Below are 25841 nucleotides of genomic sequence, written 5' to 3'. Positions count from 1 at the left end.
TTTAAGATCTTTAGAAAAGAAAGCAAATGAGAGTAGGAAAATAAGGCAAAAAGTACCCAGTAGGACAGCAAAACAAAAAAGTTGTTTTAATATCAAACCCATGTTTATCATGCAAAGTTTTAGCTGCATTCTCATACTCTTATCCTCCCAACACTAGTGGAAATACAGATTAGTGATTACGCAAGGGCACTACCATATCCCAGCAAAATTGCTATTGCATTTATTCCATCTTTCGCATACACTTTCACATATACTTTCGCATATACGGAGTTTGCAAAATTTTACATTTTATTGCTGCCAAGGTTGCAGCAACATGGGCTTTCTTTTGCAACCTATCAGACGAATCCAAAAGACAACACAGATCATGCAGAGACTATTGCAATGTGAACCCACGGAGCCACCATTTAGGGCTGTTTGCTGTGGCTTTATGGCAAAGAGCCTTGAGAACAGTCTTCCAAATCATGCTTGTACACTGAAACATGTAGAAGTCATAATGTTTGCAATGAAAGAACATAGTACATACAGACTTGGCAGATTCCTGACCTCTACAGTTTTTGACAGTCTCCCAAATGTAAGACTGAGAATGTCAGACTGACCCTACATCTGGCAAGAAAAATGGAAGTCCTGTTTTTTTCGAACTCTGGTTCAAGTAAGATTCATTTCCATAAGAAAAAACACCGCTTTTGTATTATTGTAATATTTCCATTTTTATATAAGTAGAAAATTAATTTACTGTGTGGATTTGGAGATTCAGAAAAGCTCATACACTATTACAAGAAAAAATATAATGAAACTGGTGGAGTTTGTATATGGCAATATTTCTTATCTGTCAAAATGCTTCAAATTAAATAAGAGGGGGGAAAAAAGTTTTGAGCATGTAATAAAGTTCTGCATTCCTTTTTCTGGCCTGTATCACTCTTATTGCAAATGCTAAAACGAAGCTTTCGACTTTGCTATTTGAATCAGAAAAACTATCATCAGCTTAATACTATTGTGAATATGTTGGTATATGGGCTAAGACTGAATCTTTAGAAGTCTGCAACGGCGAGTTTAAGTGATGTTATATTCCTAAGATCCTCATTCTTTTTTTCTCTCATTTTCTGACTCCATTTCTGAGTCAGAGACAGAGGGTGGAGGATAACTCTTCCCAGGTCATTTGACCAGGCAAGAAGCCCAAGGAAAATGATTTTTCCATATAACATTAATAAGTAGGAAAATCCCAAAGTTATTTTGCAAGACTTCAATTAGTATTTGAACTTACTGTATAAATTACATTAGTTGTTTCTCAAGGCTGTTATAGCATTGCATCTCCTTGTAAATTGTACTGATTTTGGGTGACCTAGTATGTATTTTTCAGGTAACTCAGTATGTATTTTTCTTTCACATTTTCTTTCTGTATATCCTTTGGCTTCTCCATGGGTGTTACAAAACGCTATACAGTTTCTACATGGAGATCACCCAGGTGATGACAACATGCACTTTTTGTCTTTAGCTCAACCAAAGTTCAAGTGACTGGGTTAGTATCAAGACAGATTTCCCCTGATAAAATAATTTCAAGTTTTATCCTCTCCACACCCCACAAGGTACAACCTGCACATCAGTGTCTGTCCGCAGGCAAAGACCAGTACATGAGAGGGAGTCTTGAATTCACAGCTCACCTGCATCCAGCTGTAATATTTTGTAGTGAGAGAGTTCCAATTTCATACAATCAGCTAAAAAAAAAGCCATTTATCTTGGAGGCGGGGTTGACTACATTTAACATGTCTGTTACCCTATCCTCAGGCTATGTAAGTTATTCTTAAAAAAATCCCACCTCTAGAAAACAACTTCACAGCAACTTCTTAAATCTCAAATATCTCAATAGCAGACTACAAGCAAACACCTGATGCTTCAATGCACACACTGCAGAGGAAGACGACTCAGCTGAGCACAGTACCCTGCCTTCCTCAGGGTAAATCCTTTCCTGAATCCAGTTTTACTCAAATCCATCAACAGCCTCTCTCACCCAGTTTTAGCTGCATTTGGATTCAGGTTCAACCAGAATACAACAATGCTCATGCAAGTTTTACCGAGAGCTGAGAGCCCCATCAAAAGAGACTTCAAGATAGCAACAACTATGAATCTGCAATGGGCATTTATATTTTGCACTGCAAACAAAACATCCTACCAGGCCTTTCCAATATAAACATGATTTGGTATATTGTAACAGGCATTACTGCACATTTTTTCAAATTAAAAGCATGAAGAAAATAAAACTGTATTTCTTACTTTCGACGGAACATTTCTGCAAATATGCAGCCAACACTCCAAAGATCAACTGCTGTTGCATAACTGGACTGAAGCAAGACTTCAGGAGCTCTATACCACAAAGTAACAACCTGCAAAAGAAAAAGGAACAGAAAAGAGTGTGCTCAGCTGCAGAATTACAACCTCCGAAGTGCTGTAGGTACAGCTTCCATTTAGTTTAATCTATATTGTAAAAACTCACGTGTTAGGGCCCAGTGGTTTAGCCAGCACATTGAAAAGGGTCCTGTATTGAAAATCTCAGTATCTATAGCTGCAGTGATGATAACTCAGGATGTGAGACCATTTCTCATCAAGAACATTGCAATTCATGGCACAACAAAGCAATAGTTTCAGAGGACAGCACTGGTGTGACAATGATAGTACCACACCACACTACCAGCAACTCTTAAAAGTTTTTGCAGTTTACAGACCCCCAACACCTTCCAGTAGAGATCTGGACTCTCCATAGGGCAAATGTCAGTCAATTGAACAAAATCTTGTTTTTCTAACTTTTGTGGATGCAGATGTAGTCACCAGCGCCAAAGTGGAAAAAAACAAGGTAGGGAATATTGTGGGTTCACCCATACGACAAATCAGAACCTGCAGCATGTCTCTTTTAAGCCCTTTATGGTTTAGGTACTATTTTCTATAAAAGAAATTGGGTTAACTCAAGTGTACAGGCCAATTAGGGTAAACATGTTTGACCTGCCTCAAAAGTTGTCTCTGAAGAAACTGAAGAAAACTTTTTTTTTTAAATCAATTGGATACAGATTAAGTCAAACCCTTCTCAAAGCTGTCCCTTACCAAAGGCATCAGTACTCTCTGCTGTGGTTTCCTGGCACACAAAAGAACACTAAACTGTCAGCTTTTATCTAAGCAACACAGCACAAGGATTCCTGGCAGATTGCTGACCTTTACAGTTGTGTGACTGTCTCTGCCCATATGCAGCTGGTCACACCAGCAGTAACTTCTCTCACACTGTATGTTCAAATGACACACTCCTTCCCACAGACCCGTGCCATGTAAAGCGCCTGCTTTTAGGCTGTTCTCGTCCTGGTGGTTATGTCATTGTAGGGACCCAGAGGGAATTTTACTGGCACTGCTCCATCAATGTACTTTGATAAGTCCTGCTCACTGAACCCACAACAGAGTTGGGACAGTTTATATTTATCCTTTTGTATCCCACAAGTAGACCAAATACAGATGAGGCTGACTGTCTCTTCAGGATATTTGCAGAAGAGTACAAGGAGCTTGTGCAGAGTCCTGTGTGAGCTACTGTCTTGCTAGAATATAATCTCAGAGCCACAGAAGTATTCCACTCCTGAATACAGTTATAATCCAGCCATAACAGTACATGACCACTAGCTAAGTGCCGATATTTTCTTACTCTGTGCTATAATTTAAACCTCTGACTATTAATATGGGGGCTGGCACAGTCTCTACAATTACTGTTTTTTTCTTCAACAAACATGAAGATGGGAGACGTAACATTCAGGAGGAGCATCAACCAAACCAAAACTCTGAAAAAAAGGGACAGAAATAAAGAAAAGTGTAATAATGACAATAAATTGTAAAATTACGTTAACTAGGATAATGACTTCTGAATTTCAAGACCAACACAAAGAAATGTGTAAGAATAGTGGGTTTTTAAAATAATAACAATGTAAGTGTCTTCTACAAAAAATAACAATGGAAGTAATCAGCCGAATTTGCTGGTCAAAGCCAGATGAAACAAAAGAAGATATATTTATTATAACCATTACATGCCCTGACAGCCTTTGGAACCACTGAACGGCTGTTAAGGCTGGTTTATGGATATTTGCAAGAGTGGTCATATTTGCTGACTTTAAACTTTTCTTTTAAACTTGTTCTTTTAAACACTTTGATGTTTATTTATAAAATTTGTCTATGAAACAGTTCAATAACACAGTAAGAAGTGCTGCACTGGGAAAAGCTACACTTCCACATACCCATCCACAGAAACAGATGCCCGTGTAGAAGCTGGGCTTAGCCCCATTTGTCTTGTTCCTGATTTGCTACCATACCAGTGATGCTTTTATGAAATACTTCTCTATAAAAACCAGAGAAGTTTCTTCAGAGATTCACTCCAAGGAAAGAAGACAAATATAACTAGAGGTCAGGGATTCTCTCTGGAGATGCCCTGTCTGAATCAGACGTAATTCCTCCTAGAACATGTTATTTTTCCTAATGCAGATATATCTCTCAAACTGAACTATGCTTTTACTCTCATATTTGTGAGTACACTTGTGGAAAAGCTCACTGAAGTAACAATGCTTTGAGGAATTCTATGTAACAATTTCAACCTATTACTGTTTGTGAATGGCCGGGTGTAGTGTCAGGAGAAAGAGCTGTGTGATCTCTGATGTGTGGGAATAGCACCAAACCTGATGGTTTAAGGTCCACATGGCTCTTCTCACACAGAGCATAAGGATGATTTGTTGTCCCCAATCCCACAAGCTCTGCAACATTAGGACTCCGCACTCTCATAGGCAAAGAACCAGGGGATGCATGGTGGTGGACCACACGCCCCAAAGTGAAGTCCCGTCCAGATGAGTATGGCCCAGGACAGCTGATCCTTTCCTGAGAGATGCATCACAGCTCTCACCCGTGGCCGTGCTTGCTCAGGGGAACAGGGCTGTCCTCAGATGGCTGCAGAAGTGTGCAGCACTTGCTGCTTCTCCCATGTGACCCCATATGGGAAAGTTCCCCGAGCACTTGCACCCTGCTATGCTCCGTACACAGGGGACTGGGAGATTTTACTTGAGTAATTTGGAAAGCTAAACCTGTAAAATATAAGATTTCCAAAAGGCTAACAGTTAAATTTCAGCTAATGCCTGACTGCATTATAGTCAGAGAGGAAGGAATCTGTGTTGAGCTGTTTTGATATGCTTTGTCCTTAATGTGTCATTATAAAAGTGATCAAAAAACCTTTATGGTTTGTAACATGCAAGTCTGTGTTTCAAAACGTGAACCTGAAAGGGATCAAAATGTACTAAATGCCAGTTCGCACACACGTAATGCCACAGATGACTCCTTTTGTGGTCAGGGTCTTCTCCTGAAAAGCACAGGATGATGTGTATGTTGCAGTGGTTTTGACTGTTTCACTCTCTCTTACCATAGAAACCAAGAAAATATTTGTGGATATTCCATTAACATTTGCAGAGAAGTAGAAATGAAAATTATTCTGAACACAGGATATGGTGAGGCTGAACAAGCAGGTCATCACTTCCTCTTTAGCACGGTTCTGAGTGAAAAAATGCTTTGCTTAGGTAAATCAAACTACCAGGGAGACAAGGTCTCCCTGAGCAACAGTGCACTTAACAGAGCTGCCTGATTGAGTCCCATTTTTAGGATGAAAAAAGCATCAGTACCTGCATCAGTACATCTCACTTAAATTCTGTCTCTCTTAAAAATCTGACAAATATGAAATGCAGCACATGATGACTGCTCTGTAGGAAATGGATTCATGTTCACGTGCTGATGGAGATCCTAAATTGTGCAAGACTCCAAAATACTTAGGAGGCTGTCAACTTTAGTGACCATGTTGCATTTTAGTCCTCTCACCTAAGGAATTTCTGTCCATTGCCTTCTCCCTTGCTCCTCCTTGCCCTGGCTAGTCTCTTCAGCTCCTCTCTTACACCAGCCAGGTTTCTACCACATCTCCTGGCTTCTTGCCCCTGCCTGCATCTGCCTTCCTGTCACACACACCAGTGGTTCCCTGAGAGCATCACCAAACATGCCTAATTTCCTGCTACTCCTACACAAATGCCTGGGTGGACACAGCCTGCTGCCCTGCTGCATCCCATGGGCTCTGCCTTCCCTCACATTCCTCATCAGCTCCTTGGCACCTCCAAGTTCCCTCAAATTTTACACCCTGTCCTCTCTTCTTCCAATTGCCTCCAAGTGCTCCTGGGCAAAACTAGGTCCTTTTCCCCCTTCAGCTTCTTAGCCCACTCTGCCTGTCCTGAGGGTACCCTGAATGTGTGCATTTAACAGATACAGATACATATGTACCTGCTTCTTCCAGTGTGTGAATATGCTCAGAATAGAATGAGAATATTCACACAGTGGAAGAAGTACATACCTAAAGATGTAACAAAGTTCCTTTTCCAGTGCACATTCTATGTTTCTTACTATCCAGGTAAGATTGGACGGCATCAGGTAAAAAGGGTATCAGTAGCTGCAGACCATCACTCCTTCTAACTGTTTAGAAGTTCATAGATTTAGGCAGCATTTCATCCTGAAAATAAATGACATGTATCTGAGAGACAGAAGAAAGGAAAAGAACATCTGCAAAAGCCTACTGAGGCTGTGTATGACTCTTGGAAGAAGGAAATGTGCTCCGTGAGAAGCAAGGGCAGAACTGCATCTAGAGTCAGATGAAGAAAGAGAACTTCATTTTGAAATAAAGCTTTCTACAGGTGCCTTACTACACCTGACAGATGAGGCTATCGGGCACCACCTAGCCCAAGGACTTTCAATCCTTTGCTTCATGTTACCTGTTTCTGCTGAAAAATCAAATTAGTGGGAAGTGTCTACTCACTAGCAACAGAACAAAAGATCTAGGCATTGTGTCAGTCTCATATATTTTCCATTTAGTTTACCGAACAGATTTTCATTTTTGCGTAACTGCTCAATTTAAATGGATCTGCACAATACACAGCCATTCCCAAATATAGTCGCTGTCTGAATAGCATTCAGTTCAAAAAAGACAAAGACAAACAGTGGTTTAGGGATGGGGTTGAGTAACACAGACACAAAAGACTACATTTCAGTTTGCCACAGACTTTAAGTACAGACCAATGCCCAGTTGCACAGCTACACGAACAAAGCAGGGATCAGACTGTAACACAGCAGCTATGTCTGTGCTAGGAAATTAAATGGAACAGGAAATGTTCCTTTGGCACTGAGACCAAAAAGTACAGAGTGGCCTATGTCCATATTACTAAATTCTCAGCCTCTCAAAAAAGGTGACCGCATGCAAACTACTTACTGGGAATGGTCTTTGGTCCATGCTTAACTGCCAGCGCCTAGGAATTGTCTGGAGAAGGGCTGGTTGGAATAACTCATGCCAGGAACCATTCTAATACTTGAACAGTATAGACAATTGAGCTCCAGTACCCACGAATGTTTTCTGGCACTGTTTAATCTACCAGCCAGTGAGTCACGCTGTGGCCCCGGGTCTTCCTTTCACTCCCGAAGGAAGGCATTTTGCTATGCTTCCCTCATCTCCCCTGATTCAGAGGTGGCTCCACAAGAGCGATGGGGTAGGGGAGGCATGGCCTACTCCTCGTCTCACCCCGCAACTGGTCTCACTTTGTCCTAAATGTGTTGCACAGGTCAGATGAACACACACTGTATTTGATTATCATCCATAGGGAGAATCTGACTGGACTACATGTAGACACCTTCCTTTTAGATATCCAAAGCTGGATGACACTAATCCTATACTAATTAGCTCTGAAGGGGCTTGGAAGAGGCCTGTGAAACATTTCAGAACACTCACTAACTTTCACAGAAACCACGCCACAAAAGAAATTAGCAGGATGTTTAAATTCATATTAAGTATCCTCGAATCAAAGTAAAATTCTTCTTGCAAATATTCTGCTTTTGTGCTTGTGATTTCTTCTGTGCTCTTTTTATATTTACTTTGTTAATTATATTGACCATTAGATGCTGGGTTGTTTTGTTACTTAAATCATTTAAATCTCATGGAAGATTACTTGTGAATTATTTTTTTAAATTTTCCTTAAAATGGTTCTTAAACTCAGGGTTTTTGTTCCGTTTTCACTAACAAGGCTTTCACATGACCTTCAGGACATCTTTTTGACTGTTTTTTATTTATTTTTGTCCTTTCTTTTTAAGTAAAATGAAGGAACATAGCTACAGAATATATGGTACAGTATGCAGACTCAAGCTCTTCTTTAGTGTAGCTTCATGGTCTTGGTCACGGTCTTCCAATTTCTCAAAAAATCTTTTGCTTCAAACTGTTCACAAGGATTCAAAGTGGCATCTTACCAAATTCACTATGAACCTGCTACTTCATGGCTTGTTCTTCAGGTCTGGGACCGTAAAACAAATTGAAGAATTTTCTTGAAGCTTTGTAAAAAATGTCTTCGCAGTTGTATGGCTTAGCTTGATACATTTGCCACAAACCAATGTGGAGAGGACAGACTTACAGACAAGCATATTGATTGAAGCCTAGCTTCAATCCCCACTGCAGAGAGAGGCTGTCTCTGCCTAATTCACCTCCCTCTCACTTGGTAGAAATACAGTTGAAAAGACTCCAGAGAGGTTGAAAAGAAGAAATGTAGTTTCTGAACTGAATATGCTGAAATGGCTCACCGGTCTGACAGCGTAACATTGCTTAAAATGAAGTCAACGTAATATTAAAAACTGCTTAGAAAAAGAAAGGATTTGTTTAATAATGTTTAATCGCCTTCAGTTTGGAGTATGCATCAGCAGCCAGGACTGAGCAGGGCAGAAGTGACAATCCAGAGGGCTGGTGACACTAGGTTGTGACATGACGGCATTTCTGCAGGATCACGGGCCCTACACTCGTCCTGTGTGCTGCTCTGAGTCCCCCTGACAGCCCAAGGTGGCCCCACTTTCCAGCCTTCTTGTGTAACAGATCCACCTGCACTCCCTCACCATGCCCTGCTCTGCAATGATGGTACTCCCCACCTCCATGTCAACTTCCATGCCCCCTTCCATCACTCCAAAGATCTTCGGAAGTGGATCACACCCATGCCACATAGGGAAATTATTTTTGTGTGTGTTTTTGTGTGCATGAGTCTCAGGAAATAAGGGAGGAGGTAGTCTGGAGTGTGCTGGAGGCAGGGGCAAGGGGAAAAGAGGTGAGGAAGGGAGGAGAGACAATGCCTCATTCCACCCTGCAGCACCATGCACAACAATTCCAGCACAGGCAGAGAACACATTCAAAACCCACCTGTCCCACTGGTGTAATGTGGCCAAGATAAGGAATTTTAGCATGTGCTAAATTTTAGCCTTTGTAAAAGGATGTATTTTTCATATCTGCTTTGGAAAAGGGGGATGTCTCCTTTACTTGGTGGCACCTGTCTTACTATGTTTTCCTATCACTATCCTTAGAGCATCCACTGAGCATTCTGCATTTATATAGCAAACCCAGGACTCTCTTTAATCTGTCTCAGAAGACCTATAATTATTCCTAACTGTGACAGAGAAGGTAATAATTGCTACATTATATGACGTGCTTCGGTTTCCAAGGATAGTATCTGCCTGAACAATTATATTTGTTTAATCTCTCTTTTGAGTAGTGGTTCTTCGACTGTTATTTAACTGTTTTCAGTTCCATCACAGAGATAGGTATGACTGGACAGAATGTTTCTTTCTTAGAGAAAGATGATTATAGTTTGTCTGTTTATAGAAACATTAAAATAGTTTCCCTTTTAAAGTAAATGTGTATCAAACTACTCTAGTGGCTTTTAAAAAGCACTTTACTTCTTGACAAAAGATTTAGCACACAAAACATAAAATCCTTTCTGGTGCTATCGGTCTCATGAAGTGCACATGGCAATACCAATTTTATCTCTTTATTCACATTTGTCTCTATTTTGGCCACAAGCTTGATGAATTGCTTTATGAAAACTGGAATGAATGTTGTTATCATTCCATGAGTCAGATCATCAAGCAAAAGATTATTTATTTATAGAAGACAGAAATCCTGATCACATGTACCACCCACCATCAAGTCGCTGTTTTAGAACGGGATCTCCTGTTTTTCATGCTAAAGCAGTTGTGATTTGAAGGAAACACGGTTTAGCATCTACTCGAAGATAACGTGACAAATAAAGAAGCCATTCATTTCTTAGATGTTCTATACACACAAAACTAACCAGAATTTTCCTTTTTTTATTTCTAAGAAGAACCACATCGCCCAGTGTGAGAGGGCTGCTGAAGAGCATTTCTAGGTACATCCGCTGTCAGGAGGCATCAATGGGCGTGCGTGTGTGTTTGCACATCATGTGTGTAGCTGAAGTTACTTTAGCTACATTCAGCGGGTTTTACCTTAAAAGTCTCTGTGCACGAAACATCTGGGAGAGACAGCTACTAGAAAGGAAAGCTGGCTCTTAACATGAGGTAATATTTCAACCACTAGTGATTCAGACCTTACCTCAAAACTCATACAAGGAAATATATTTCTACTAAGCAGAGTATTTCATAGAATCCCCTAGAGACAATATAGAGAACATTTCTGAAAGACTACCTGAGACTTCAGGTGAAAAGTGTTTTATCTTTATACAAAAAGAAAGGAGCAAAAATAGTGTCTGCAACACTACCCTACCTGATCCAGATCCCACAAAAGTCAGACTTGTCAGGTCTTGTTGTGTATTGAAATCAAAAGCGTGATTCTCTATTCACTGAGATGCAGTGCAGCCTTCTATAGAATATGGGACAACTCAATTCTTTACAGAAATTGTCAGCTTTGCATGCAATGAGACTTGTGCTTATACTGCAATATATTTACAGACAGAGATACTTAACAGCACTGAGAGTGACAGACTTTAAACCGAAGTAGCCATTCTTCAATCATGCTTCATGACTTAATAATCAAATCTGTAGACTGAAACAACAAATTCTAATAATCCATCTCAGAACTAAAAAAACCCACAAAGGCAGAAAGAAATAAACACTGTGTTCTTCTGCAGATTAAGTCAAACACCTACTGTAAGGAAGACATTTCCTTTCCACAACTCCAAACAAAACTAAAGCTAAAAAACCCTAAAAAAACCTGAAAGGCGGCAGCCTGAGACTGTGCCTTGGTATACAGAACTTGTTCTGGGTCTGGCTGCAGCAACTGGGCATGTTTCCACTAGCTCGTCACCTGCTGGCATTAGCTAGCTCAGTCCTAACTTCTCAAAGCACAGCTGGGCTTTATTTCAGTTGCTTTGCTCTCCTCTACATCTTTAAGCCACAAATCCAACTCATCTAGCACCCTGCATATTCCCACTGGATGGCACCCACCTCTTCAACAGTCTCTCACATCACTTATGCCCTGTCCCTGGGAGCAGGAGAACACACGGATCTAACTTGTCCCTAAGACCAAACCATGGTCATCTCCATGCCAAGATCCCCCAGAGCTGCCTTTGTGACTGCCCAGCCTTTTTTGGGGTTTATCAGACTAGAGAATCTGAGCCTTACCACCTACAGCTGGACTTGATAATGATGACCAGCTTTCCACTGCAACCAGAAAACCAGAGTCTGGTTGACAGAAGAAGTGCTCCCACTTCCTGGGGTGCTGTTTTGGACTCCAGTCCTGCACAGAAAAAGCCTAAATGAAGCAAAACCATGAAGGCCACCACAGACCTCTCTCCCGTGGAACTTGGGCCCACTTCTATCAAGCCATCTTGAACAGAAAGAGGAGGTGCACAGAGAAGACATGAAGAATGGATTAAATTGGGCCAGTTCTCTAGGAAAGAGGCTTTACTGTGGACAGCTTGGGAGTCTAGACAGCAAAATCTTGGTGCAAATAAGTTCTACAAGATACTGTTTTCATTCAATTGAGAATGAAACTTTAGAAATTATTGTTGTGTCTGAAGGCAAAGTACCAGTTTCACTGAGAGCCTGGTACAGTAGATAAAAGGCTGCTGGAGCAACATCTGTCAGAGATGGGCATGTGAAGCAATAGCTTAGAGTAAAAACTCCTGTATTACAGCAAAGCTCAAAGATAACCCAGGGTTGCAAACTAGTCACTTTCTCTGCAGTAGAAACTTCACTTGGGCTGTACCTGCCCTCACTACTTCACAAGCTTCAGACTTCAACTGGCATGACAACCAGAACAGAGCTGGGCCTTCCTACACTGTGGCATAAAGAATTTGGGCAACTCTGAACACTGCAAATCTGTTCCACATTTGAAACGGAATTCAGTAGATACTACTATGGCCTCACATAAATGTATGGCTTTAAAGTGAAGTAAGCAAAAATGTAAATTATACCACAGAGATGAAACTCCTATGAAATACCAAATAGTAAATGAAATTTCAAGAATTCCTTGAAATTACATTTAGGAAACAAAACCCTCACGAAACACCTTTCCTTCTAAAAACAAATGTGAAAAGAGATTTGTAAACACACACAAAGAAAATAGGAAAAAGGTGAACTCATATACAGATTCAAAATACGCATAGGTATATGTATTCATATATACTTAAACATACCACAGATCATTAGAAATTAGTTGAGTCTTGAAATAAACATCACCAGGACAAAGACCTGCCACAGACATGTCATTTCCAGCCAAAAGCAAGGACTGGAGAGAAATGTCAAAAACAGTAAGAGGCGTCTTCAGGCTGTCTGAATGTCACATTTAAGTAGCTTTGTGAGCTTATGACCAGTAAAATGCTGGGCACAATCCACCGAGGTTCTGAAGCTCTTTGTAGGCATCTTTGGTTATCAGATTCTTCTTACTCTGAAAGCGTCTGCAGGTCGTACGTGTAGATGCTCACACACATCAGAAAGACCTGTACTGCAGAAACAAGCAGCTGTACTTAGCTAAAGCACCACTGTGAATGATGCATTTTTGGTAGACAGATACCCTGGGTGGATGGATGTTTTCAACAAAAGTCCATATGGAGCACTACCTGCTGAAGCCTGTAACCAAGAGTGGTGGTAGAGCAATGTATGATTGCATCTGTGTTAACATCTTGTGCAGATGTTCTTAGGTTAATTTCAAAGTGGAAACTCAGCTGAAGGGGATTTAACTGGCACCTCCTACACCCAAGCACATTCTTTGACCACTAAGCTAGGGGTTTTTTGGGTGACAGCTCTTTCCTCGCCTTTGCTGAAGCCAAATCACTGTTCTGCCAGGAGTATATGAGTCATGGGGCAAGACTGTGTCTGAAAACAGCTGAATGCTTAAGAACAATCAGCTGGAAGGGGCAAGGAGCCGAGTTTCTGGATACTGCTCTGGAATGTGTATGCATTTTACATTAGACCATCACTGGATAAAAATAAAAGCAGGCATTAATTACATTAACCAGGATGGATTCTACTTTGTATCTAGACAGATTGTATTCCACCTCTCTGCTTCTAATGGATGGAACTCACATTCTGCTTTCTTCTGTGAAGAAAGAAGCAACATCTCCTCCCTTGCTACTTGATACACTGCTCAGCAGCCAAAACCAGGCTTCACAGCGCTAAGTGAAGCCCATGATTTTGAAAGAAACCAAAAGAAAATTTCTTCCACTTATAAATGTTATAGGACTGTCTGAACTGATATTAACTACCTGCAGATTTAGCAGAAAACCAGAATGTTACAGCTGGTCCAATACTAGACCTTGATAGACATTGTTTCCCAATTCTAATATTAAAGATTGTATGATTAATTTATGTTATTTTCAAGAAGCCACATTCAAAAGAAAATGATTTACAGATAACATGCTGTGTTAGTTGGATAAACAAGACCTGAATTTGTCTAGATCACTGAAGACACTACTCCAGAGTGGTGACAGATTTATAAAAAATATAAAATGTTTTATTTGTGAAAATAATATTGTAGATCAGACTTCTATAGATAACACTCTCAAAATTGATACAAAGCATCAATTATTTAAGCCAAAGAGATAACAGCTTAAGACAATACAAACAGGAATGTTCAAGGTAATGAGTGCTTTCATGTTACAAGTTCTCAAGTCTGAGGGCACTGCATCAGGCTAAAGGACAACGAGATAAGAGCAATATTGCTAGTTACTAACAAATAGCAGATAAAAGACCTCTTCTGGATTCTGATTAAGTGACAGCATTCTACACATTCCTGTGAGTTGAGAAAGTTTGCCTGAGAACAGCAGCTATGTTACATGTGAAGCACCACTAAACAAGCGTATCTCTATGTTTTCAAATTCCAGCGTGAGTAATGGCTCTTTCTCCCATCTCTTTAACGTGAACAGAAGCTCCCTCTCTCCTTCTGGACACGCAAGAATAACTTGGCGTGCTTCAGTTTCCATTAAGACGTATAAATGTATATGCTGAAAGTAAAGAGAAGTTCTGTAGGACTCCATGGCTGCGAGCCAATGTTTACAATCCCCTGGGTGGGAAATGACGGGTGAAAGGCTCTCCATGGCAGGCTGTAGGAGTCTTTGCTGTTGCCGACAATGACCTTCTGCCTCTATTTCCAAAGTAGCTCCCCTGTTAACTCCTTGAACACTGTGTGCACAGAGGCCTCAGAGAGGAAACACTTTCCCTGAGAGTCCAAATCCACTCTGAGGTATCTGTTTGACAGACTCCAATTTCAGCAGCAGTTAAGGGAGTGTGGACTAGTATTTGTACTCTGCATCTGCTGTTGGAGTGTGCCATTGAGATGCAATTTTAGAAGTCTAGAACTGGGCTTAGCTGTGTTCTGCATGATACAAAATGACCGTTCTCAGCTTCAGGGAAGGTACATCAATTTACAGGCACAGTGGTTTGCCAAACACTGAGCATAATGAGTCTCCAGGACAGAAGGAAAAATCCAATTTATAGAGATAGGTTTTCATTCTCTCTGGCCAGTCAGTAGCAACACTGTTTGCTGGTAGAGGCAATACCTTCTCTTGGGGTCTCCTCAAAAGTGGAATGATACTAAAAATTGAAGAAGACTGAACCACAGACTGCCATTGGTGCAGTGAACATGCACAACAGAGCACCCAGTGTGGAAAAGAGTTGTACTGCTTTAAAAGGTTTTTGCCCCTCTCCTGCCTGACATTGTAAAATACAGCATTTAGGAGAGCTCCTCTTGTGTCATATCCCTTTTTCTGCTCTGTAAATCACTCATGGCTCCTAACAGTTCAGGAAGACTCCTTATTAAAATAGATAAAAATGGACTTATTAAAAAGGCCTTCTAAAATGCTTATTGCAATATACACCCATCTTTGAAAATAAGAGAATAAAACCAGTGGAAACTAATATTCAAGCACTAGCCTAGAGTTTTAGTGGTCTCAAGAGAAGGAGTCAAGTGCTTTTCTGAAAACATCAACCTTACTACCAGTTAACCTTGGAATATGTTTTCCCATCATCTTTGACACTTGTCTAAGCCTTTTCCCCACAAAGATCTGTTCTCAGAAACAATAAGTGCATGTAAAAAATTCTCTACATATTCCCTGAAAGGGAATAAGAGTGCTTGCCACCTCCAGAAGACATTCACAGTATTAACAACCACACAGAGACAGCAACATCTATCCCCTCCTTGAACTTTTAGAGGAAGTCCTGTAAATAACAGCCTCATGTGGTCAGGAAATACTTCTATGGGTGGCCACATGGATGCTGAGGAGAAGAGAGAAGCAGTACAAGAAGGCAGAGCTTCTGCAGAAATACCAAGCCCAAGTATCGGCAGCTCTGAGATTGACACAGATGAACAGCCCCTAAAGCTGTTGCACTGTCTAAGATTCTAAAGTCAAAGAGGAACAGGACAAGCCTGTAGGACCTCAGCTGCTCTTTCGAGGCAAAAAATGTTTTGCACGAGAAGGCTGATGTTATTAGGCTGTGCAAAAAAAAAAACAACTGGACATCTCACAAAAAGCTCCAACCTAACTCCAAATACGCACGTAATTCCTAGTGATTTCAGGCAAAGCTCTGGGTGGTTAGAGGAAGACATCTGCAGGCAGTGAAATCATTTATATTTAGATCTATGCTTGTTTTCAACAGTTAGTACCTTAGAAAGTAGTTTTAGAAACAAAAAATTATAAATACTCTATGCTTTCTAAAGAGTATACAATTGCAGCTAATAAATACTATTTTTTTTTTTTCAAGGAAAATGGCAGCCTGCAAGGGAATTTTTGATGATAGCAAACAAAGAGCATATTTAGTTTGGAATATTTTTCTTGCCTATTAATATGAGGTTTCATTACTGCTGTTTAAAATCATTAATGATTCTGGGATCACAAACTAAGTATTTTCAAGAGCTAACAGTATTGCTGTTTTTAGAAGGATACACTCAGGCTGAATTTAGAGCAAATTAGTTTTTGTAATATGAAGCTTTTACAAAACATGGGTCTAAATGACCCCTCCTTAAGCTTTTTTATTTACAAAGCATCTTTAAACACCAGATAAACTTTGTTTTGTTTTGGGCTACTGCATGAAAATCTGAAAATGAAACTTCTTTGAAAAGAAGTAGGAACAAGACTAAAATAACCCATGGGCACAATCCAGGAGAAGGAAAACAGAAGTGAACAGCACAACTAATGAAAAAAAAGAAAAAAAAAAGAAAAAAAAAAAGGCTTTTTAGTTACAGCAAAGGTGTTACTGGTATTAATAAAAGGCTTTTAGTGCTTTTTCTGAATAATTTAAGTGTTAGTTTAGCAACATGCCCTGAAATTACTTATGTGAAGACTAACAGTATTTCTTAATACAAGCCTGGGGTGTAATCTTCAGGCTGAAAAACAACGTAGAGTACTGGAGATGACCTCTCTTAACCATCTTGCCATTCCTATCTGTAGGAACAGATAGGGATGAACAACAGTTGACTGGGAAATCCTGTGCATAAGAATGCTATCTATCCATGTGTCATATCTCACATATCAGTCACAAGTGTAATTTTACTCAATTACATCTCAGGTAAGTGCGAAGTAGATTACATACCCCTCCCCTAATAAGTGATCTATAAATCAGCTAATTTTTCAGTTTAAGAACTTCCATTGTCCTTGACTGTAGAAGGAACCAGTGTACTTATAAGAAATGAAGCCTATTCTAATTAAACTGACTTCCTGCCAAGTTTTAAGTATCTCACAATCAGTAGCGGCTCACTACGTGCAAATATATGATTTTTTTATTCTTATGAGGAAAAAAAAGGCAAATCTGTAATTTGTAAGGTAATTTTGGTATTGGTTCATTTATGTTGCTAAGCATAGGCCTGCTCTTGAACTTTGCTGACTTAGGGGACTTAAGTGAGTCTCATGCCTGCCAGTGATCAGGAGCAAGCTATACGTATCTCTCCCATTGATCTTTTCTTCATCTACTGCTTTTATATCACTTTGACAGTTGTTTCCAACTGACAGCCCTGTGAATAAATGACACATATAGATGCCACTAGGGACATCTATAATGTGTGAAGGGTCTTTAAAGAGAGTAAGAATCTGTTTCCACATGCGAAAGGATACACAATGGTTGGTTGTAAGGATGTGAAGAAGGCATCCATACATAGGAAACAGCACAACTTTGGTAAAAAATGAGTAACTTTGCACCAAGGGCCACTGGTTACTGGAAGATGGTTCAAGTACATCTAAAAATGTATAAATATAAGACAACTTAAGCTCATAACAATAACTTATTTCTCATTAATTGAACCTGTTGTAGCTGTAAACCCTGCCACTGCCCAGTGCAGATGGTTCTCCTCTCCATACAAACTGACAGCCTCACACCAACTTGCATCTTCTTTGGAGAGGTGGCCTAATACCTGCAATCTGTTCTTGTTTCTCTTCTCTGCTATGTACTAGTAGAGCAAAATGACTTACAACATTGCATATAGTAATTCAGGAGTATAAAACTTCCTGAAAAAGACGCCAACACCTTAACTGTTTATAAGGACAAAGGAAATAGAAAAATGGTATCAAACTAGCATGTTTGTGCAGCCTTCTGTTTTTATCCAAGTGTTATTGCTATACTGTGGGCTTTTCCCTAAACCAGATAAGGTCTGATTTCATTGATGAGTTTAAAAAGGAAGCATTCACTGCTGCTGAGGGTCTCCTTCTTGCAGCTGTTGCTGCGATGAGTTGCATTTAATGAAATATTCTCCCTCTATCCTCTGAAAACTTAACACCTATGATTTAACATTTAAAACCCAGCTTCTGTTCAAACACCTCACAACAATAACAATGCATATGCATTGATGTAGTTTTATTTCTTGTAACAAAATCATTAGATTCATGAAGCAACAACTGAACTGCTCCATACACAGTATATAGTTAAAACTGCAGAACTGAAGCCAAAATATGCACAGCTAAAAGGAATGTTACAGGGGGGCCTCTCTTAGTGAACAAAGCAGGCTCAGTTTGGCTCTTTTTCCCTAGCGCTACCACATCCGCACATCGTTAGTTGGAAAATTCCAGATATATGCTGTAATTTTTTGTGCTTTTTTTCCCAGTACACTTGAGGCTTTAGTGTCCAGATGCCATTTTCCCCCCCTTATCTGTCCCTGCTAGTTTGGGTCTTTGCCAGTTGTGGTCAACAATTAATACAGCAAAAGAAAAATACAGTACACTCCCTGGCAACTGGCAGAGGCTCACAGGAAATACCAAATAAAAACTTTATTATGTATTGTTTAACTATTTTGTTTGCCTGTGGGCCACCCTGTTGTTGGTGTAATTTAGAAAAGCATGCTCCATCTGGATGATCTGTGCGCAGGCTCATTGTTCCCAGAATCTGTCACGCACAATCACTGCTTCAGCCTGTGGCCCTCTGCAGAAAGAAGCAAAGGCATGGCAGCCCTCCAGCCTGCATTCCTTTTCATTAGACAACTTGTGACCAAATGTTAGAATAGAAGAGTAACCTTTTAATATTCATGTAATTAATTTACTTTCCCCTTTAATTATAAACCTTCACGTGAAAAGAAGGAAATAAAAAGACTTCCCTTCATGATTCTCCTCCCTCCCCCATCCTTTCTATCTGCTTTCTGGGACGTGGAAGGTGCTGGTTTCATTACACACAGGTACCAGTACTTCTGTCTATTGGGAAATTCACATGGCATGAACATGTTGGCAGGCTTTTAGTTTATGTATTAATTGGTCTGGTACATGGAATAGATTCTGAATTATAATAAAATGGGAGAAATTAAATTCTTTCCTCTATACGCCCTTGCAGCATCTGCTTCCTTGTCTTAATCAGTAGGGTAATCCATTGAACACAAAGCCATTCTTCTGTATTTGAAAACACAATAGACATCTAATTGAAGTTCCCTTTCACAGTAAGGTCAGCATATGACTCAAAATACTGTGTCAGCTGGGATTTTGGCTGTGCAGGGTTAGGTGTATAGGCACTGCTTTGTCAGATCTGCTTTCCTGGAAAATGGTGCCATTTTTTATCTTAGGTTAGACCAATGCTGAACTGGCTAGCATGATGTAAAAGTTTGCTCCCTACAATTCAAAAAGTCCATTTGACTGCAAGTGCACCTGACGTTTTAAGGTCCCGTCATATGAGTTAATTTCAGCACACTGAAGGGGGGCCCTAAATTCCACGTGCATAGCTCACCTTTTAGTTGCTACAGCCCAATCAAATGAATCCAACTGCAGTAGGTAATAATTGGAATAAATGAAGCTAAGGTAGAAACTGCCTGTCTTCAAGGCAGCACTTAAGTTGTTATAGCCTTATTTTGGTTGCAGTTTAAATAAGTGATGAGGACATTAAGGATTCACAGCCACTTGGCATATCAAAGGATGGGGGCCCAAACACAGTCAAGTATCCGGTATAAGATGCAATGGTTTCTATGGCAACTCAGGAACTGTTACTGAACTTCACTCATTTTTCTTTTATTAAATAGGTATACTGCCGTGTTATGTCTGCAAGTGATCAGCATATACATTAGTGGTTTGATTAGTTCATGCATCAACCCATCATAGGAATGGAAAGCAGCACAAGAGATTTTCTGTTGTGGTCACTTTAGCAAAAAATAATGTAACAAGTCAGAAGGTTTTAGATGAGGGCAAGATTTCAAAGTGAAGTCTTTCACTGAGTAATAAAATAGCACTTAATTGAGTTGGAACAACTCTTCCTGTTCAGTACCTTTAACAGGGAATATAACAAAAAAGATGACATTTTTCATAGTAATTGCATATTCAGGGTATAATATTTCATATATTCACTATGAAAGAATTCCAGTTATGTGTCAAATTAAACTTCTTGCATATAAAAAAGTAGCATCTTTTGTCCAGAAGGCCAAGAAGCAACAGGAAATAAAAGTGAATTCAAACATTCCTTGGCCTAAAGCAGTAAGAAATTAAAAAATCCAACCAAGTATAATGCAACAAAAAAATCCTTGTCATTGTACTTAGTATGGCCTAATTTTTACTGTCAATGCATTGACTGTCTTTTTATGCTTCCTCAGTTTCTTTTTGCTCTCTTTTCTCCTACCTTCCTCTGTGTACTCACTCTACGGATTACTATGGGTATGCCATAAAACATACTATTTTGTGGGAAAGAAAGATGTTAGGAACTTTGCTAAGCTGAATTCAAAGAAAGGTAGGATGGACTGTATTACAGTTAGAATTCTACAATTAAAAATAGAAATTGCAGTATACTTATGACGAGCAATTTAAGATGAAACAGAGGTCAAGCTCCTCCCAGGATTTCCAGGCTCTTCCCCATTTTCACTTCCTGAGCAAATAAACTTAAATACTAATGTAAAAAATGAGTAATTAAATCTACATAAATTTTAATGACACTGCTCAGAGGGTAAAACCATGAGAAAGAAAAGCAATATGCATCACTACACCTGGATGCTTACAAATATTAAAGGAGAGCAATACACTCCCATTAAGAAATCTTTCTTCTGAAGAATAGGAGACAATGTTAAAATCCTTGATTAAAATAATTATGCTAACTAACTGAAAAAAATCAGTCCATTAACTAGGAGTTTATGATAATGGAAAAATTTAATGCTTGGCCGTAAATACATAATATGGTAAAATATCTTCAAAAAAGAAAACAGATCTTGATTCAAACAGAAAACCAGATCTTGATTCAAATTTGTACAGCTTATAACACAATAACTTTCCATTCCATGGTGATGGAGTTTCAAAGGAATCGTCTCGGCTGAGGGGATTATGATGCAAAAGCTTAACTGCAGACAAGTTCTTTCCTGATGTCAGAACAGAAGTCCATAGTTTCTCCAAATGACCACAGTCTAACAGGACAGTACTGTAACCTCCCATTCCACTGACTAAATGTGAAATCCCTTACAGTGTGAAAACTAAAACTGAAAAAACCCCCACCCTGCTCTACTTGAAAACTGTAGTGGAAGCATGCAGGAACAGTTCTGCTGAGCTTCTCACCTGGACAAGTTGCTTATACAGACCCACTAATTCTTGGAAATACCCAAAGCAGTGTTCAGAGAAGGGTATTTCAGTCCTGTAATTAATGTTCAATCAGGATGGAAGGGCTTCTTCATTTTAACATGCGCCTCACAGGAATTACTGAGCAGTTTGTGCTTATACCTCTGAATGGGGTTAGAGCCTAAGGGATATGTAGGGAATCCTCAGAAGAAAATTACAACAAAAGGACAACAGGTATGGTTGTCTATTTAACACTTGTGCTGTTCTTTCAGACTTCTGGGCTTAACTGCAACTACTGTCAACAGAGCTCTTCGTGTTTATCACAGAATCATAGAATATGCTCAGCTGGAAGGGACCCATCAGGATCATTGAGTCAAGCTCCTGGGTCTCTGCAGGACACCTCAAGAGTCCCACCATGTGCCTGAGAGCATTGTGCAAACCCTTCTTGAACTCTGTCAGGCTGGTGCATTGACCATGTCCCTGGGGGAGCCTGATCCAGTGCTCAACCATCCTCTGGGAGAAAAACCTTTTTCTAATATCCAACCTATATCGCTCCTGCATCAGTTTCATGCCATTTCCTTGAGTTCTGTCACTAGTCTCAAGAGTGAGAAGATCTATACCAGAACCTGCCCCTCTGCTTCCCCTTGTGAGGATGCTGAAGACCACAGTGAGGTCTCCCTCAGTCTCCTCTCCTGCAGGATGAACGGACCAAGTGACCTCAGTCACTTCCCATAAAACTGCCTCTCCAGACCTTTCACCACCCCTGAGGCTCTCTTTAATAGCTTAATGTCTTTTTTTATATTGTGCTGTCCAAAACTGCACACAGAACTCAAAGTGAGGTCCCACCAGTGTAGAGCAGAGCACCAAAAGATCTAATGTGGATATCTTCTCAAGGTACAAGGTGAAAGCTTCTCTGTCATGATGATTTGACTAGCAACATGGAAGAAGAACAATAAGACCTTAATATAAACTGTATAAAAATACTGACTTACTTCAAAGAAAGCAGCAAGTGATGAGAGAGCCTATTTCAGTGCAAACGAAATACAAAATATACAATTCCATCCCTTAATTTTTTAGCTGTTCTTCAAGATAAAGTATAAAACAGCTTATAAAAAAAAAGAATTTTTAAATTCTATTATCTGTAGATAGATCTGTACTGTAGCCTACTACCACTGCCTGTGAAGCTACTGAAGGCATAGAGGAAAATAAAAACTCTTTCATTTTCAATATGACTTAGAAAGCCTCAGGTATTTTGTACATTTTGGACTGCGTCTGATATGGAAAGATATTAATAGTCCTCTTATCAAAAATATTATTTCATCCCTTGGCATGAAAAATAGTAAGAAAAAATTACTAGTGAGTACCCAGCATGCAGGGTAACAGTTCACAGTGTGATAGAGGTTACCCAATATAAAGAAAAATTAACATCCACTTATCATGAATGTTTTTATTTCTAGTCAGTCTAGTAGCTTCCTCAGTTCAGTATGAATCTAGGAGTTTTGGAAGGATTTATGCATTTTACTTGGTAATAGTGTGAGGGTCAGATTACAGTTGCAGTGTATCAGTTGCAGGAAAAGTAAGTTCTACGTAAGCACAGCAGTTTCCCTCTCAGACAACCTGGGTTTTGCACACTGTGCTGCACACTAATGACGTAGACAAGGGTTAAAAATAGCTCCTTAATCCTTTCCTGGTGAATCCATTCTCAAGAACCAAATTTCTTTCAAAGGTGAGGGCCAGAGCTATCAGACCAATCTGGATGACAAACAGCATTGAGAACAAGAAGGAAACAAGAATATGTACACATAAAGTGGGGGGAAAAAAAAAAATCAAAGTTGGGGAATTAAAGTATCAATCACTACTTGTAAATTCTAAGAACAGCTGTAGCTTTTGTCCTTGCTTTTCTGAGAGCTAATGTCCAAAACTATAGAATGGGATAATCTGTGCACACATTCAGCTGTGTATGACTTTCACTTTCAGAATTTGATGGTTTGATACTGAAGCAGAGCAGAAGGCGATATCACATGTGACTATACATAGAAAATACACAGAGCTTCCTCACAGCAGGGTGGGAACTCCACCCCCTTGAGGGCCTCAAAAAATCTCTGCAGGGTAAATATATAGCTGATGTTGTAAACACAAAGTAGAGCGAGACAGAATGTAGGAAACTCAGGCTAACTTCAGAAGATGTTTACATTTACTATAAAAGCTGAAACGGTGTTTACATTGAGACAGGCTTTCTTCTTTTCTGGTTTAATACAGATTCTTTAATCAAACTTGTAAAAACCTAATGTATACGCCTTCTAATTTTTAATCTGAATTTACCTGATGCAAACTTCTTTTTTCTTAAATTCCTTACTTTATGTAAACTGCTTTTTAACAGTTCCATCTATTAGAGCTTGCATCAAATTTCATTTTATAGTGTGGAAACGCTACAATTTCAGTAGTTTTGCTGATAACTGAAGTTATGGATACATTTCCATTTTTATGCAGGAATAATTCTCAACTGGCTACTACAGTTTTAAATGATGCACTCAAAAGCATTATTTAACAATATCTTTCAATGTTATTTCACATTCTTGAGCCATCGTAAGATTTTTCATTCTCTCTTGCATTAAAAAATGGATTACTGGCAAGGTTTTAAGAATTCTACTATGTTAACTTGTCACTGTCATGTCAAAAAGAAAAAGGGGGTTTTGTTCTACGAAGTACCAATGAGAATTCTGTGGCCAAAACCATGAACTAGATAGGCACGAATATCAATACCATTTCCCAAAGTCCTTGTTGTTCTTTGTATACTCCAATCCTCCAAAGCAGCTTGAATATTTGTTCACAGAATCTGTATTTTTCAAACAGAATATAAAAACCTGGAATGAGATTCTGGCTACAGTGAAGTTAAAAGGATGTTTTCCATCAACTGCATGGAAGCTGGGATGTCATAGCATGGAGACTCACTGTTACTGTAGTAGTTTATCATCTCAGTTTCCCAACAGCAAAATTTGAAGCTAAAAGCAAAGTGGCATAAATTTCTTCTTCATTCATGTATTGAAAAGTCCTTGACAGTCACATTACTATATCTGCAAATACCAAACTTTGTGTTTAAGACTTGGTTCATGGTATAAATGCCATTTGCCTACAAACTCAAAGTTTTTACATTTATGGATATTAATACTTGGTTCTGATTTCTGTCGAAAATTATTCAGTTGTCACATAAATGACTTAAATTTATCTGGCTACAATGTAAAGTGCTTTTAATGTCCTCTGAAATTACAGTTTAAACCTCAAAACCAACTTCTCACAAATCAGAGAAGTCCATACCAGAAAAATGGGCAGTTTCCCCCACTCTGTTCAATCAACGTCATTTTTCCTTTAGAAAATCTAGCTGCATTTTTCATAAATTGATTTTTTTTTTTCACAGAATGGTGAAAACTAGTTTTCTGAAACTAGGTTATGCAATGACTTTGGTCCATTTAACAAGGTCAGACTGTGTGTTCTTGACCAAATTCTTTCCCACTGTAAAAAGGTACTTTTAAATGCCACATTCCAAAACACTGCCAGTAAATCAATGAAGCATATTTTCCCACAAGAACTGATACCATGCACAGGCTCCACCTTATTTAGTTCTTCTAGTGACTAAATTACATAAGGTGCATGATGTCTTCAGTGTCCCAAATCATTTAAATTTATGAATCTGTAGTGTCAGCTGTGTCTTTATTAACTTAAATAGTTGTATTCATTTCAAAGCAATACTGTCTGAGCATCATCAGTTTAGAGAAACGAAAAGATATTTAAATAAAAAATTTAAATATTAAAAAAACCACCTCAAATGCAAAATTCACTGTTGTTTTAAAGACAGGCCTTCTTATTTGCCTTATAAGTTTGCTTAGTTCATTGAAGCCTTGCTGATTTACATCAGCTGAAGTATGTGGCTATTATGACCTACAACAGCCATAAGAAAATATAAACCAGTAAAGCATTTTCAACTTTTAATCTATGCTTCCAAGCTGGTTTTCATTTTATGGAGCAAGAACATAAATACATAAACGAAATTAAGGAAAACACCTTTACATTAAGAAGATACATACGAACTAAGCCTCTGATCCTTTCTGTTTAGATGCTATAGTGAGCATGTTTTGGGAGGTGTTTTTTCTTAATGTATCATGGCACCCAGATCAACCCAGCATACTAAACTTTATAGCAAGATTTTCAAGTTTTCCAGTAATCTTTTGTGTTTTAAGAATTGATTGTTTCTGTCCTTGTGAATATAGTATGGAGCAGAAGTTTGAAGAACCGCGTAGAAAGATGTACATACAAATAAAACATGGTTAAAAGGAATCAGCTACAACATTTTTTCTGAGATGCACTGCCAACGAAGTAACAGCACCAGCATTGGAACACATTCTTTGAAGTGATCAGTAATATACTTGTAAGGTAGCCAAAACTGCTCTGCCTCAAATGGACATAAGAAGTAGGTATTATTCTTATGGAATGTTAGAAGAAATGAACTCAAATATTCACACTGAAGGTGTTTAAAAACATAGCATA

At 39.1% G+C, this 25841-nt stretch overlaps 1 protein-coding gene across 3 annotated transcripts in view; it reads right to left on the bottom strand.

Moving 5' to 3' along the window:
- CDK6 (cyclin dependent kinase 6) overlaps positions 1-25841 on the bottom strand; it is a 135601-nt gene that overhangs the window by 39186 nt on the left and 70574 nt on the right. For all 3 annotated transcript variants that reach the window (XM_040076794.2, XM_040076953.2, XM_040076863.1), the window contains exon 5: positions 2269-2378. In XM_040076794.2, the coding sequence (XP_039932728.1) occupies positions 2269-2378 (110 nt within the window). The remainder of the gene's footprint in view (positions 1-2268; positions 2379-25841) is intronic.

Source organism: Hirundo rustica, chromosome 1 (genome assembly GCF_015227805.2).
Source record: "Hirundo rustica isolate bHirRus1 chromosome 1, bHirRus1.pri.v3, whole genome shotgun sequence".
NCBI lineage: Eukaryota > Metazoa > Chordata > Aves > Passeriformes > Hirundinidae > Hirundo > Hirundo rustica.
This window is presented reverse-complemented; position numbering and strand designations above follow the sequence as displayed.